The following is a 17,197-nucleotide window of genomic DNA, read 5'->3' on the forward strand; positions in this document are numbered from 1 at the left end:
GTAAATAAACTAATTTACTTCTGGTAGTAATTAATATTTTGTTCTCTATGTCGCTATCTAATGCTAGCTTTATTGAAAAAAAACATGCAACATCCATTTGTTTTAGAAACATCAATGGGAATGGTTTAAATCTATTAAATTGCATTGCTATTAGTTTATTTAATGCTGACAGACTTACTCATGAGTACAATATTGATGTGGTCATAAAGGATATGGTAATAATGTCCATACCGTGACAGATTCCCCTCTGCCACAATCATTGTGAAGTTACAGATCTTGCTGAAAGACCCATTTCTGATTTAAATCATAGACTTTTAACCAGCAGAAATATCTCCATCTAATTAGCCAGTTCCTTCCAACATCTCAGAAAACTTGGAACAAATTATGCCTCAAACCTTTAGCTCTAACTGCAGGGAATACAAACCTAGTTGAAGTAATTGCTCCTCATAATTAAAACTTTAGAAACCAGATATCATTCTGGTAAAGCTAGACTGCACTCCCCTCCTAGGTCAATATGCTCTTTCTAAGCTGGAAACCCAACTGCTTTAACAGTGCTCAAATCTCCTACTTTGAAAGGAATTGCAGATGCTGGAATCCTGAGCAAAACATAAAGTGCTGGAGGAACTCAGTGGGTCACACAGCATCTGTAGAGGAAAACGATAAGTGGCATTTTGGGTCGGGACCTTTCTTCAGACTGAATCTTTTAATGATCTGTGTTCATATATTCTTTCACCTCTGAATATCTAGTGCTATTTTTATTCTTTTTATTCAGTACTTGGCTACATTGTTCTTTGAAGCAAAGTGGATAACTACACATTTGGCAGTACTGAAATCCTTTCTACACAGTTTTGCCCAGGTGCTTAGTCTATTAATAATAGTTCAGGATTTCATGTTCCCCTTTGTAGTGTTTTCAACGCTGCCTATTCATATGGCTCTCTTTATAGAGTGGAGAATAGTTGTAGGCATAACAGATTAATTGAAATACCCACTAATCACATTTTGCTATTATGTGTGGAACATAGAAGAGTGCAGCACATAAATAGATCCTTTGGCCCACAATGTCTGTGCTGGAAATAATGCCAGGTTAAACTAATCTCTACTTGCATGTGATTTATATCCCTAAAATGCCTGCATATCCATGTGCCCATCCAAAAGTCTTTTAAATGTACTTTCATTTCTGCTTCCACCAATGGCCCTGATAGCACATTCCAGGCACCTAACACTCTGCAAAAAAAAACGTGCCCTGCACTTCTCCCTTAAACTTTACCCCTCTCACCTCAAAACCATACTGTCTAGTCTTTGATATATCCACCTGGAAAAAGGTTCTAACTTTCTACCTTATCTAATTGCCTCATAATTGGATATACTTCTCTCAGGTCTGCATTCAATCTCCGACGTTCCTGGGGAATCAATGCAAGTCCATCCAACCTCTCCTTATAGCTAATACCCTCGAAACCAGGCAGCATTCTGGTAAACTTCTGCTTCACCCTTTCCAAAGGGTCCACATGCTTCCTATAATGGTGTGACTAGAACTGCACACAATACTCCAAATGTGAACTAACCAAAGTTTTATAAAGCTGCAACATGAATTCCTGTTTCTTGTATTCAACCCCACTGATGAAAGCAAGCTTATCATTGGCCTAGAATGGACACAAAGTGCTGAAACAACTCAGCGAGTCAGGCAGCATCCCTGGAGAGAAAGGATGGGGAATGTTTCCTTAGTTCATAAGTGACAGGAGAAGAATTAGGCCATTCGGCCTATCAAGACTACTCCGCCATTCAATCAATCATCTATCATTGCTTCTTAACTCCATTCTCCTGCCTTCTCCCCATAATCCCTGACATTCGTACTAATCAAGAAACTATTTATTCCTGCCTTAAAAATATCTGTTTACTTGGCCTCTACAGCCTTCTGTGGCAATGAATTCCACAGATTCACTACCCTCTGACTAAAGAAATTCCTCCTCATCTCCTTCTTAAAAGAACGTCCTTTAATTCTATGACCTCTGGTCCTAGACTCCCCACTAGTGGAAACATTCTTTCCACATCCACTCTATCCAGGCCTTTCATTGTTTGAACATCCTCTCCACATCCACTCTATCCAGGCCTTCAGGCTGCAAGGAAGGAGGAGGGGGGAGGGGGGATTGTAGGTAAGAAAAGGCCAGTACAAAGCAGGGCTGGCAGCAGATGACCAAGGAAGGATGGAGGCCATAATGACCCATTGTTGGTTGGGGAAAAGGTGACCACAAAGGAGGAGCAGTGAGAGAGGGTCTCACCAAACTCCCATCAGAGAGAGGAGAACTTCTTCAAAGCAGGCACATTTTATGCCTTCTTTACTTGCCTATTATTTGTTTCTTGCCTCTCAGCCACTATTCCAACCAGGTTAATGTTGTCCCATCTGATCCATAACTTTAAATTTAACTAGCAATAATTTATATGTGATTTTTTCCCCAATTTCCCTTGGAACTCCACGTAATTAGAATGAAATAGTATCTCACACGAAGATTTTATATTAACTGTCCGATAATTATTTATTTCCATTCTCTCCCACCTTGCTCAAACGGCAGAGTAATGCATAGTTTTCCAGACTAAAGGAATATTTCCTGAATCAAGAGGGTTTTGCAATATTGCAGTCAGTGTAACTAAAGTCTCTGTGCCTACTTCCTTTAAAACTCTGGAATGGGGAAAGGAAAACATTAGGGGATGGATATTTGGCATTCCTTCATTAGTTTTATTTTTCTTATAATAAATTTATGTCCCATTTACACTGCTTCAAATGATTGCCCCATACCTAAACAGTTTTAGTTTTCTTTCTCACAGATGCTGCCTGACATGCTGACTTTCTCCAGCGCTTTGTTATCTTGTTGTGTAGGAAGGAACTACAGATGTTGGTTTAAACCGAAGATAGGCACAAAAAACTGGAGCAGCCCAGTGGGTCAGACAGACACCATCTCTGGAAAAAAAGGAATAGGTGACATTTTTGGTTCAGACACTTCTTCAGACCTTGTTTCTCCACTCTAAACACTTGAGGCAAAGCACCTCTTCAACCACTGTTACTTCCTTGCCTTCATTTATAATATCACACCTATCAGTTTCCGAGGGCTTACATTTCTTTCGATTAGCCTCTTTTCCTGAACATTATTTTTAAAAGATTTTTGCATTGATATTGTAATATCTTACTTTGCATATTCTAGCTTTGTAACTCTTATTGTCTGTTCTGTTACTCTTTGTATTTCTCCTAGTTTAGTTTAGAGTTTAGAGATATAGCACGGAAACAGACCCTTTCGGCCCACTGGGTCCGCCCCACCCAGCAATCCCCGCACATTAACACTATCCTATACCCACAAGGGACAATTTTTACATTTACCAAGCCAATTAACCTACATACCTGAACGTCTTTGGAGTGTGGGAGAAAACTAAAGATCTTGGAGAAAACCCACGCGTGTCACGGGGAGAACGTGTACTCATTGCCTTATTACTAAAATTCAATGTGGCGTGCTCCTTGTTGACTCTAACACAGCAGAACACTCAAGAAACTCAACACCTTTGAAACTCAACGCAACACAGAAACTCAACACAAAGAGTGGCGACTCTTCTTAGTGTGCTGCCTAAGCGCTGCTGCATGATTTCACCCGGTTGTATGCAAAAACAAATACGCGTGACGATAAAGTCAATCATTGAATTCTGACGTGAACTGGTTTTTCAATTCTCAATCTGTGTGAAAGTTAAAACCTCCCAATGAATCGGCATTGTCTTTGCTGCTTCCTTGCCCATCTCGGCAATCTCACATACAAGTGTTTCACAGTCAATGCCAGCAGACTTAAACACACCTCACTGCAATCTTAAATCCGTTCTTATTAATGTTGGCATAAAGGCTCCATTACCTGCTCTTCCTTCTGTAGTCACTGATGTGATTTTACCTTTAATCGCACAAGATTTCTATTCCACCCCTCTCCCATTTCCCTAGCTTTCCGGTAGATTTTGAAATTTGATATACTGTATTAACTCACTGTCCTGTTATCTAACAGTCAGGCACAGCTCAGTTTTAGCCTCCCATACCCCATATCCTTCAATTTGAGTTTGCACCACGTTTTGCTCCGTCCACTCCCTGTGTAGAATAGTTATTTGGTCAATATTAACGAGGCCTTCCATGAAAAATTGTTATTGATTGACAGTGTTTTAAGTATACATTGATCATATTTTGCTCAGCAGGTATTTTTTTAAATTTTATTTTCAGTTACAACATAATAATTAAAAAATCGTTACACAAGGATTACATTGCGATACTCAAGTCAATTCTACTTTTGCTTTAAAAAAATCATTCTTACCTGTCTCTGGTTCTCAGTTTCCAGTCGGAGTCTGGCTTCTATACATCTCCGGGTTTCCAGAAATGCCTGGCGCTGCGCCCGATCAGCCAGGTAACTGATAAATATCCCGGCCGTGTTCATGCACATGAATAAAACCGACTGGGCTATCATCTGAAACGGTAAAGACCAACACTTAATTTCTCCCCTCCAGAATCAGTTCATTTTTCTACGGCGCCGTATCGCCTGTCCAGGGTAAAACACACAAAGTGCTGGAGTAACTCAAGGTGAGGCAATGTCAACACGACATGCCTGATCAATATTACTGTTCTCTTCACGGAGAGGTCTATCGATCCCCATTACTATTACAGGCAGTTAACTTGCTAGAAATATCTGATTTAGTCAATATCTTTAAAGAGAAACGACACGATAATCTCTTAATTGTAAAACGCTTTATCAGAACAAGCAGGTGCTCAATGTGTATCCTCTTAACGAGCCTTATTAGATGATACCTCCATTAATTAGCATACAATTCACATTTATTTCCAAATATATTGCAATGATCTAAATAGAACAGTTTAATCAAAAACGTTTTAGAAACATGATTTCACTGTACCTCGGTACATGTGGCAATAAAGTACGAGTGAACCATCAATATTTATTCCATTCATATTGAAGGTGAGGGTGAACTGTAGTAAAATGTCGAGCAGTTGACAGACTTAAATTACTTCAAGGCACTAAAGCAGTTGGTTATTATTTATCATGTTTCGCTTGGGCAGCTTGCAGTCCAGTGGTATGATTATTGATTTCTCTAACTTCAAGTAACCTCGGCATTCCCTCTCTCTCCATCTCTCCCCCACCCAGTCGCACTATCTTCTCGTTTTCACCCAGCAAACAGCTAACAAAGGCCCGTTTCCTTTATCATCGTTACTTTTTTTTGCATATCTTTCATTCATTGTTCTGTATCTCTCTACATCATCGTCTATATCTCTCGTTTCCCTTTCCTCGTGCCTTTCAGTCTGATGAAGGGTCTCGACCCATTCCTTCTCTCCTGAGATGCTGCATGACCCGCTGTTACCCCAGCAGTTTGTGTCTATCTTTGGTTAATGTTAGGGATTTGCTGTATTGTTAATGATGTTCCTGCCGAGCTTTCATTTACAAGCGGCCCTTCTCCAAAACGCACGACCACTCAAACCGAGAGGAATAACTGCGAAATCATGCAAATGCCGAAGACTTAAACTCTTGGACCCCTTTGCAGAGTTCACGTGAAGGAACACTTCGCCGACACGATTGCGTCTATTTGGGTTATGAACAACTCGGCGGGTTGGAAATAAGTGAAGTTAGTTTGTTTTGGGGGAAATCACAATCAGATTCAATCCTCTGTGATGACAACAATCCTTACAGGTGTCCAGAGCAAGTTTTTTTCGGTTATCGTGCTCGGAAAGACAGTCTTGAAACGCGGGTTTTTATTCACAAAATGCTGGAGTAACTCAGCAGGTCAGGCAGCATCTCGGGAGAGAAGGAATGGGTGACGTTTCGGGTCGAGACCCTTCAGTCTGAAGAAGGGTCTCGACCCGAAACGTCACCAATTCCTTCTCTCCTGAGATGCTACCTGATCTGCTGAGTTACTCCAGCATTTTGTGAATAAAAACCTTCGATTTGTACCAGCATCTGCAGCTATCTTCCTATACGTCTTGAAACGCGAGCTCGGACGCTAGAGGGAGCTTAGTCCCAGCGCTCTCCTTGTGATGATGAAAGTAAAGGGTGGGTGGGGGTGAAGAAGGATCCCTCAACGCTGGGCACTGGCTTTCAAGAAATGCTTTTTTCCCCTACCCTCATTAAAGTAACGGCGCGGTAAACAAATTTAAACGCTCATCTTTTGACAACAACGGTGTCTGTCAGCAATATAATGTCTATATACTGAGCAACTTTGGGATCTCTGGGACCACACTACCTCGCCAACTTCCAGCCCAGGTGTGAGACGGACTGCGCCACCGCAGTGCAATGTGTCCAATGCGCAAAACCGGCGATTAATTAAAAACAAAAACACATACTTTGTGCACGTTGCTTATGTCAACACGTGTGGGAGACACGGCCGCGGGGACGAGAGGTTGCCAGTGGCCAGTAAAAGTTATAAATTGTCCCTATTGTGTGGGAGAGTACTAGTGTATGGGGATCGTAGTGTTCCCCCACCCACCGGACCGGAATGAAATTCCATTCGATGGCCCTGGAAGAGAGAACCTTTTCCAACAGGTCCCGCACACCGCGACACTTGAGTCAGATCCCAGAAGCGTGTCAGGCAAAGATGAAGACAAAGATTGTTGACTGTATGTGGGGATAGATGAGAGATTACAAATCTAAAGGCAGTTTCCAGTCAATTCCAGCCACAGCTGGGTAAACATCTCACTTTGTATTAAAACAAAAGATAAACAAAACCTCGTCAACGTGGGAGTGTGAATTGATTTGGATAAGCATGACAATAAAATATTTTGACTATTTATTCTACATAGAAATTACAGATCGCCCCGCTGGATTCGTCGGTATGGCATTGTATGAGTTAGTCCACATGCTGCCCAGAAAACAAAATATAAGATTGTGGTAGCTATACCTGGTTTATGGTTGGGACTGCAGCCCGGGGAATCAACAACTGTACCACAACGTTGAGGGCGGAGGTGAGGAGGCCGGCAAGGATGGCCCAGATCAAGGGCAGGGGTAGCATGCTGTAAGTGGCAAAGAGCGTGAACAGCACGTAACCTATGCCATCCCCCAAGAGGCCGTAGCCGAGGCCGGTGGCGAGGATTTGTGTGGTCATGACAAGCCAGGTCACCAGGCCGCTGTACTGCAGGTAACTGTGCGAAGTCGTGTCCTTCTTCACCACCACCAGGGTGCAGATGACCACCTCGATGCCGGTGAAGATTCCCAGCAGGACGCCTTTGACCAGGTCCATGGGAGAGGAGGCCAGTGTCAGGTGCAGGATCAGGACGGTCAGCTTGGTCAGCACGTCCAGAATATTCATCACCACCACCGACTTGCGCCTCTGGCCCAGGAAGTAGCGCTGGTAGAGTCGCTCCAGATCCCGGGACTTGAAGGAGTTCTTCAGAGTTGGGAATATCACCCCGCGGTAGGTGTAGCCCCAGTTGAGGAAGAAGTCGGAGTTACTGGGGGCGCAGTCGAGGTGGAGGAAGCTCAGGTCGTTGCTGTTGCGCTCGGGAAACACCTTGGTGCCCCCGTTGTTGTGTCCGCTGATGGATGTCTTGGCCGCAGATTGCTTCCTTCTGTTGGGGCTCCACGAATCCTCCGAGGACGAGATGGTTTTGGCGCTGGTTTGCTCGTTCATGAACCTCTGCTCGGTAATGTGCCGAACAGCGTTTTGCCAAAGCAGTCTCTTGGGTCTGGTCCCCGGAGTCTTGTTGATCGTGTAGAGTTCGTCGCTGGCGCTGGAACATCTAACTTCTGACAATTCCATGGTCAACTATTCCGCCCTTCGTCACGCCAGCTATGAAATCACCACCAGCGTCCTTTCCTCTCCCATGCTTAGCCAAGAAGTCTTTGCAACCGAGAACAGCCGGAGCTCACAGCTTGCACGCTTGTTTCCAATGACCATACTCCTACTATCTATCGCACCCCTTCCGTCCGGAGCCCAGATGTCTCCGACCCGTCCTCAATGAGGGGAGTCTCACTCAGTCAGTCGTGTGCGGGAGGTCAGCTTGCACGTCTCGGTCCTCGCCCCCGCCCGTCTGCGGATCACGGGAGAAGCCGGGTCCCCGTCAGGTGAAACACAACGGCAGACATCCCACTAAGTGAGCACGGTGACAGGAGTGGCCGGGGTGAGATAGTCCTCTGTGGGAGGGAGACGAGGGGAGGGTGGGAGCGGAGCCATAGAGCCGGGGCACCGGGCTGGACTGGGAGCAGCGAGCCAGCGAGAGGAGACAGCCCTGCGAGTCCCACCGCTGGCATCAGTACTTGCTGTCGGTATCGATGCCGGGCAAAGAATGGATTAACACAGGCTGACTGAGAAACGCTGGCGATGGAGAGGGGGAGGGAGAGGGGGGCGCTGACGTCAACTGCTCTCAGCAAATGTGCAAAGGAGGGGTGTTTTGGAGGTAGGGGGAGACAGGAGAGAGAGAGAGAGGGGGGGGGAGAGAGAGGAGAGAAAGAGAGAGAGGAGGGGAGAGAGAGAGAGGGAGAGGGAGGGGAGAAATAGAGAGAGTGGGGGGAGAGAGAGAGGGAAGAGATAGGAGAGAAAGAGAGAGTGGGAGAGAGAGAGAGAGAGAGAGAGAGAGAGAGAGGGAGGAAGAGAGAGTGGGGGAGAGAGATAGGGAGCGAAGAGAGAGAGAGAGAGGAGAGAAAGAGAGGGGGGAGAGAGAGAGAGGGAGGAAGAGAGAGTGGGGGAGAGGGGAGGGGGAGAGACAGGGGGGGAGAGGGGAGAGAGAGAGTGGGGAGAGTGAGAGAGGGGAGAGAAAAAGAGAGAGAGGAGGGGGAGAGAGAGAGAGAGAGAGAGAGAGAGAGAGAGAGAGAGAGAGAGAGAGAGAGAGAGAGAGAGAGAGAGAGAGAGAGAGAGAGAGAGAGAGAGAGAAGAGGGAGAGGGGGAGGCGGGGAGAGGGGGAGAGGGGGAAATGGAGAGAGGGGGAGATGGAGAGAGGGGGAGAGAGAGAGAGAGAGAGAGAGAGAGAGAGAGAGGGGGGGGGGTGAGAGAGGGAGAGGAGGGGGGAGAGAGAGAGAGGGGGGGGGTGAGTGAGAGAGATGGGGAGAGGGAGAAAAGGGGGAGAGAGAAAGAGAGAGAGAGAGAGGCAAATGTGGACAAGGAGTCAAAAACACACAACAAATATGACAGAGGCAACACACGAGCGGATAAATAGGACGGGAATAGACTGAGAGAAATGCAAAGTGAGCGGTGAACGCGATGCAGTGGCAATGAGATGAACGGGGAACCCGGGTCCCGAAGGTAGAGACAGCGGGAGAAGCCGAGTGTGGTCTGAGGAGACACAGTGGCATTGGGAGAGGGAGAGAGAGTGGTGGAGAGACAAGGCGGCCTGTGGTAGCCGCCAGCACATGGCACAGGCTCCGACTGGCATGTTTACATCATAATCCAGTTGCGAATAAGTAGGATAAAGGCTGGATGTGGGTCTGGGGGTAGAATGAAAGCGGGAGAACACGATGGGACTGCGAGCGTTTGTTTAGTTTCGAGATACAGCATCGCCCTTCGGCCCGTCGTGTCCATGCCAACCATCACACTGGTTGTGAAGGGGGGAACTGCAGATGCTGGTTTACACCGAAGATAGACACAAAATATTGGAGTAACTCGGTGGGACAGGCAGCATCTCTGGAGGGAAGGAATGGGCCGAGACCCTTCTTCAGACTGAGAGTCAGGGGAGGGGGAGAGAGAGATATGGATGGGTAGGGTGTGTAAAGGAGATATTTGATCTATCGTTTTCACACCTTACCCATATCCCTTTGATCTATCGTTTTCACACCTTACCCATATCCCTTTGATCTATCGTTTTCACACCTTACCCTTCCATATCTCTATGTCACCCTCTCCCCTGACTCTCAGTCTGAAGAAGGGTCTCGACCCGAAATGTGACCCATCACATTAGTTCGCCCGTTCACGTTAGTTCTACGTTATCCCACTTTCACCTACACATCCGGAGCAATGTTACAGAAGCCAATTACCTACAGAGCCGCACGTCTTTGGTATGTGGGAGGAAACCGGAGCACCCAGACGAAGCCCACGCGGTCGCAGGGAGAGCGTTGAAACTCCACGCTGTCAACAGCCAAGGTCAGGATGGAACCCGGGTATCCAGCGCCGTGTGGCAGCTCCAACGGCATCGGTATCTGAGGGGGAGATCAGAGGACGGTGGGAGAGGAGTGTGAATTGCATTAGAGAGGTAAGTGGAGAGGTGCAGCAGTTGAGGAAGAGTGAGAGGCGTGCAGCGAGACGGAGGGGGGGAAGGGGGGGGGGGGGAGCAAGTGAGAAGCTAAGCGAAATGTGAGCTCCAGCACTTTGCTGGAGTACCTCAGTGGGGTCAGGCATCAACTCTGGAGAAAGAGGATGGTGTACGTTTCGGGTCGAGACCCTTCTTCAGCTCCAGCAGTCTGAGACAGAAATACCGGACAGTATTAACTCTGTAACAAGGTGAAAACCAGAGAGAAGCTTGGTTTAAATGGAGGAAAGGATAGACACGTACATCTTAATTATATTGTTAAGAGGCATTTATGTAGGTATCGTACATTTGTTTACTGATATCCACAATGCCCAAACTCTTGCTTGTAAAAAACGGCAAGCATATTTATATTTTTTACTTACTTATATTTTTTACTTACATAGGTAATTATATATAAAATGCCTGCGCGCGTGTAATTCTATGTTGTACTATGTGGTTTACCTATGTGTGTATATTTATACCGCGTACAGTAACATGCTTTAGTGACATAGAAGCGTTTTAAACAGTTAAATGGACACTCATAGTAAGAGAGACCTCTCTTTTGTATTGGACTTGTAGGAATGAACCGCAGACGCTGGTTTACATCGAAGATAGATACAAAATGCTGGAGTAACTCAGCGGGTCAGGCAGCATCTCCGGAGAAGGACCTCGACCCGAAACGTCACCTATTCCTTTCCTCCAGAGATGCTGGCTGACCTGCTGAGTTACTCCAGCATTTTGTGTCTCTTTAGTGTCGTGAGCCCGCAGCACACATCGCTTGAGCTGGTCACACGGTTACTAAATATGTGATTTTGCGCATCTACTCTGTACATAAATTAATATGAATATTTTAAAACATTATGGCTCTGTTTATGCTGTTGATTTATATTGCGCAGGCAATGCACGTACGTAAGTGGTATAAGAAGATAACTGCAGATGATGTTACAAATCGAAGGTTTTTATTCACTGGAGTAACTCAGCAGGTCAGGCAGCATCTCGGGAGAGAAGGAATGGATGATGTTTCGGGTCGAGACCCTTCTTCAGACTGATGTCAGGGGGGGGCGGAACAGAGGAAGGATATAGGTGGAGACAGGAGGATAGAGGGAGATCTGGGAAGGAGGAGGGGACGGGAGGGACAGAGGAACTATCTAAAGTTGGAGAAGTCGATGTTCATACCACTGGGCTTGGGCTCGTAAGTGCTTGGGTTCAATCAATCGTTTCAATACCAATGGCAATATTATTGGCGATTCCAATTTCTCTCTCACTAGTCTGGCGGTCTCACACACTGGGGGTAATTTATAGGTAACTGGACGGTTACATTAATGGGTAACCGGCTTCAAAACGCTGTCTTTAGGTACTTTTCTTACCGCTCTGATTTGGAGTGTTGGAGTGGATGCCCAAATATTATCCAGTCATGTCAGGAGTTATTCATGAACAAACAGCAAAGATTCAACATTCCTGGTGGCGCACATGCCATTCAAATTACCAGACCTCTGGGAATAACACCAGAATCTCAGTCCAAAGAAATGTCCCGACCTGAAACCTCATGGAGTTGCAGCCTGACCAGCTGAGTTCAATGTTTCTTTATTGTCTCATGTTTAGACTTTAGACGATACTGTGCAGAAGCAGGCCCTTCGGCCCACTGAGTCCGCGCAGACCAGCCATCACCCCATACTCGCACTATCCTACACACTAGGGACAATTTACAGTTTTTACTGAGGCCAATTAACCTAAAAACCTGTTCATCTTTGGAATGTGGGTGGAAACCGGAATACCCGGAGAAAGCCCACAGGGAGAACGTACAAGCTCCTGACAGATAGCACCTGGAGTCAGGATCGAACCCGGGTCTCTGGCGCTGTCATGCAGCAACTCTACCGCTGCGCCACTGTGTCGATTAGTAAACTAGTCACCTGGCAGAGTAGATTCAAAGGGTTCAGAGCTATACCAGCCCTAATAGGTAAACAACACGTGCCCCCCCCCCCCCCCCCCAGTGCTTCTTTGACGGCTCGTTAAATTGTTCAGTATAGGACTGTTTGAGTCTGAAGAAGGGTCCCGATTCGAAACATCACCTCTCTATGTTCTCCAGAAATGCTTGGGTATGACCCATATCCTCTCAATCTTTCCTGTCGGTGTACCAGTCCAAATGGTTTAAAAAAAATGTTTTACAATGTCTTTTACATGTATGAATTATATTTCTTTGGGTGAGGAGCTGCACGATACCTCATTGAAGTCGTGTTTCAGAAAGGTTGATGGATTACTGATGAGGAAAATTACAACAAAAAGATTGTAATGAACCCAACTATTAAAATGAGCAGAATTAATGACTTCCTTTATTGTTCTGTGCACTACAGGTAGTTTTATTTTGCATATTTAACGTCTTCCACAAAATTGTGCCCTCGATAACAAAATTAAAAGAAAATGCATCGGTTCCCTGCGGACGTAAGAATTTTATAGAGTAACGTAGAACAATTATAAACAATAATGTTGAATAGCCAAGAGAAGATTATCAGATTTGACAAGAGACATCTTCTTAATCCAAACAGGAGAATGTGCTGTGTATATCGGAGCCTGAGACCACGTTTCTATTGTGGCGTATTTATCTATTTTACTGTTTTTCCAATATTTATATGTTGACTATAAAAATAATCTGACAGCATAATTGCTTTGGATGTCATTTTAACATAATTGTGTCTAAATTATTATATGCCATGTAAAATACAAGTTTTGTTGCTTATCATATCAATTTGAAAATAAATAGAAGGTAATTTTTGGGTGTAAGATCAAACCGGTTGCTTGAAATAACATTGTACAATGTAGGACTGGGGACACATTTCCAATTGTAGAGATTAGTTTTATTTATGAACATTGGTAATAGTGGGACACAAAATCAGCTCTTTCATGCAAGTATTCATCAAATTGCACTTCATTTATTGAATATATGGATGGTGCAACAATAATGATACAAGCCACAATGACATGATTAATCAAAACCCCTGGATGAGCATCAGACCAAGAAAGGTCATTGATTCTTCAACATACAAAAGCTCGTTATTTTAAGAAGACATCACTCTCCAGTACAAGCTGGTCAGAATCTTTAATGCCAGTTTAACCAATCATGCGGTAATCGAGGAAGACTTGCAATTACACATTTTGTGCTGGTTTAAATTGGTAATAACTAATGGGGCGGCACAGTGGAGCAGTGGTAAAGTTGCTGCTTTACAGCGGCAGAGGCCCGGGTTTGATCCTGGCCTCTCTGTACGGAGTGTGTAGGTTCTCCCTGTGACTGCATGGGTTTTCTCCAGGTGCACCGGTTTCCTCCCACACCAGGTTAATTAGCTTGGGTAAAATTCTAAATTGTCCCTAGCGTGTAGAATAGTACTAGTGTCAGGGGTGATCGTTGGTCGGCACAGACTCGGTGGGACTGTTTCCGCTCTGTATCTCTAAAGTCTAAAGTAAAGTCTAAAGTCGAAACCACTTAGTATTTTAGACAAATCAGACCTCCTCAGAACTACAGATGTTTAGTGCCCCCAGGAAAGTAGGTCCCAGACTTGCACAGATCCACAGTAGGTGTGGGATGTATCGACTGATAGCTGCTGGTGCATCTCTGTTGCCAAGCTTCAGAGGTGGAGCTGAAATTCCCCTTGCATTATGCTGGGGGATCTGGTCTCACCTTCTGTCCTACATCAGCCAGACCTGCAGCACGAGCAGCAATCCGATTGACTTAAATGATGATTCCCAATCTTTGTAGATAGTTCAGGAAAAAGTAAGTATTATTAGATTTTATTTAGTGTACTTTATTTCAATAGTTTAATTAAATCCGTTTTAATGACTTTTAGTTATTTTTTTAAAGATTAAAACATTTCTATTTCAGTTTTTAAAGAAATCTTAAAAGCTTTTAAATGTCTCTAAATATCCAAGACATTTAGAGCTTTTATACTGCCCCACTTTGGTCCTGCTAAGAGCTATCTTAGTGGTGTACAGTGAGACACCAACAGTACAGTCCCTAAAGCTTGTTTGTTACTCAGGCCTTGTTACATCTTAATGGATCCTACACAATCATGCCGTTGTTATCTGCTGGGTAAATATGCCAAGCAATTGTTAAAAGCAAGAACCATGAAAAGGATTTAGAAAGGATCTCCTTGAGAAAGGAGATGAGGAGGAACTTAGAGAGTGATGCATCTGTGGAATTCATTGCCACAGACGACTGTAGAGGCCAAGCCAATGGATATTTTTAATGCAGAGATTGACAGATTCATGATTAGTAAAGGTGTCAGGGGTTATGGGGAGAAGGCAGGGAAATGGGGTTGAGAGGGAAAGATAGATCAGTCACAGATAGACAGACAGAGACGGACAGATAGATAGACAGACAGATAGATAGATAGACAGACAGATAGATAGACAGACAGACAGATAGACAGACAGACAGATAGATAGATAGATAAATAGATAGATAGATAGATAGATAGATAGATAGATAGATAGATAGATAGATAGATAGATAGATAGATAGATAGATAGATAGATAGATAGATAGATAGATAGATAGATACTTAATTGTTACATGAACCGTAAAGGTATGATGAAATTCATTGTTTTTGCATACACAGTACACAAAAAAGACGCCACAAGGCGCAGACAAAGTTTCAAAGTACCCTTAAATATTGTTGGCCCCTTCTTCGTGTCCCCCCCTCCCCCCCCCCCCCCCACCACCACAGGTCCCTCTTGTTCTTGGCAGCCCTCCCCAACGCCGGGTCCCCTTTTTTCTTCACGTCCTTGACCTCCGACCTGATGTTCCACATCCTCGTTGCTAGTCAATGCCGGTGGCTCGGGCCTGAGTTCGGAGTCCGCGATGTGCCGGCCTACCAGTCCAACCTTTTTTTAAAAATCAAAAATAATTAATTCAATTATGATACAAAATAATACAAAACAAAACCGTGGTAACACACACCCACCACCATAGTGCAAAATCACCAAATTATCTAAGACACTAAATTTTCAAATAACTATAATACAATCCTTATTGAGGATACGCTCCACCCCCCGCGGTGTCCAACAGTCCCGGAAATCCCCCATGGCGCCCGTGGACAGCGCGTAGTCCCTCTCTAAAACTACCCGGGCGTGGACATAACCCCGGAAAAGGGGGAGGCAGCCGGCTCGGGCAGAGCCCTCTTCGCCATGACTCACAGATTGCCAGCTTGGCCAGGCCTAGGAGCAACCCAATCAGGACATCTTTGGCGCTACCCTACGCACAACAGGGTGTCCAAAAATGAGGACGGTGGGTGTGAAGTGCAACCAGGAGCAGCCCCTTCAGGTATTGAAACAGGGGCTGTAACCTCACACACTCCATGTACACATGGAACACAGACTCTTCCAGCCCGCAACAGTGGCAGGCGGCTGGCGAGTCTGTGAACCGCGAGAGAAACAGGTTGCAAGGGACTCCTCGGTGCAACGCCCTCCACCCCAGGACCCCGATGTGGAGGGGGAGAATCCCTGCGTGGGGGGACCCGCACTGGGGGACCTTCCCGCAACCTCAAGGCAACACCGACTGCCACCTTGAGTCCGGATGGTGGACCAGGGCGAGGAAGTGCAGGGTGTGGAGGAGGAGCCCGGACAGGAGATGCCTCCCTGCATCTCGGAGGGAGGTGAGGGGTATCGAGGAAAGGCAGCTTGGGTTGTGTGGGACCGGCTCCTGAGAAGGATTTTGGCGCCTGGTTACTTCCGGCTGAGCAGGGGACGCTCAGCCACGAGTACCCCACACGTTCGAGCCCCCCACCCCTTACACCCGGTGGGGCGGGACAAGGGCTGGCTGCTCTCATGCCCGGGTCCCCCGACACCCAGCAGGGGGGACAAGGGGCAGCCGCTCTCACGCCCGGGTCCTCCGACACCCAGCGGGGGGGACAAGGGGCAGCCGCTCTCACGCCCGGGTCCTCCGACACCCAGCGGGGGGGGACAAGGGGCAGCCGCTCTCACGCCCGGGTCCTCCGACACCCGGCGGGGACGACGACAAGGGGCAGCCGCTCTCACACCCGGGTCCTCCGACACCCAGCGGGGGGGGGGGGGGGGGACAAGGGGCAGCCGCTCTCACGCCCGGGTCGTTGCTCTCCGCCTGCAGAAGGGGGGTCCTGGTCAATGGCAACCAAGTTCCAGACTCTCAGCAGGTCCCGGTGGAAGCCAGGCATCCTCTAATGGACAACGCAGCTGATGCCCACCACCGGTATCCGCGTACCTCCTTGCAGGCAGCGGCCCTGATGGAAAAGTTGCGTCGCCAGCACGTGCCACCTGGGAGGACGCTCCGAGTACAGGTATCTCTGCAGGATCCTGAGGTGGAGAGCCGCCAACTGGGTGTAAATGCACAGCAGTGACTGCCCACCCTCCTTCAAACGGGAGACTCAGGAGCGCTGCAGAGACCCAGTGCTTTCCATTGCCCCAGAAGAAGATTAGCAATCTAATCTCCTCAAATGCTCTTCCGGTGGAGAAGTCCCTCCCCCTGACTGCTTCCCAATCAGCTCCCCAGGATCCAAAAACAAAACAAGGGTGGAGATTCCGTGGAATTCATTGTCACAGAAGGCTGTGAGGGCCAAGTCACTGGATATTTTTAAGGGAGAGACAGATCGATTCTCGATTAGTATGGGTGTCAGGGGTTATGGGGAGAAGGCAGGAGAATGCGGTTGAGAGGGAAAGATAGATCAGCCTTGATTGAATGCCAGAGTAAACTTGATGGACCGAATGGCCTGATTCTGCTCCTACAACTTATGAATTTAAGAACAGATCTCACTGTTATTTGAGAATTGTTCCCAAATGTTATAATCAGTGCAGTTGAAGAAGGGATATGTTGGTAGTAATCTCTGAGATCTTTCCATGCCAATGGACTAAAGTGCGAGCGTGATGGAGATGACTTCAGTGAATCTAAAGGCTCCTTCAGGAGTAATGTATTTTCTGTTCCTCCAGTTCCTTGATTGTTTAACTTTC

At 46.3% G+C, this 17,197-nt stretch overlaps 1 protein-coding gene and 1 long non-coding RNA gene across 5 annotated transcripts in view; one reads left to right on the plus strand and one right to left on the minus strand.

Moving 5' to 3' along the window:
• The window catches only part of adcy8 (adenylate cyclase 8 (brain)), a 104,762-nt gene extending 96,380 nt beyond the window's left edge, over positions 1-8,382 (minus strand). Inside the window, exons 1-2 of one of the 2 annotated variants that reach the window (XM_078397320.1) lie at positions 6,913-8,382; positions 4,329-4,478 (exon numbers count right to left, since the gene is read on the minus strand). In XM_078397320.1, coding sequence (XP_078253446.1) covers positions 4,329-4,478; positions 6,913-7,770 — 1,008 coding nt within the window. In that variant the 5' untranslated portion in view covers positions 7,771-8,382. The remainder of the gene's footprint in view (positions 1-4,328; positions 4,479-6,912) is intronic. The other variant, XM_078397321.1, reaches the window with a different exon arrangement.
• A 651-nt stretch (positions 8,383-9,033) lies between these two features.
• Positions 9,034-17,197, plus strand: part of LOC144592630 (uncharacterized) — a 44,390-nt gene continuing 36,226 nt past the window's right edge. For all 3 annotated transcript variants that reach the window (XR_013547158.1, XR_013547157.1, XR_013547156.1), the window contains exon 1: positions 9,034-10,192. This is a non-coding gene — a long non-coding RNA (uncharacterized LOC144592630). The remainder of the gene's footprint in view (positions 10,193-17,197) is intronic.

This window comes from Rhinoraja longicauda, chromosome 4 (genome assembly GCF_053455715.1).
Source record: "Rhinoraja longicauda isolate Sanriku21f chromosome 4, sRhiLon1.1, whole genome shotgun sequence".
Classification (NCBI taxonomy): domain Eukaryota; kingdom Metazoa; phylum Chordata; class Chondrichthyes; order Rajiformes; family Arhynchobatidae; genus Rhinoraja; species Rhinoraja longicauda.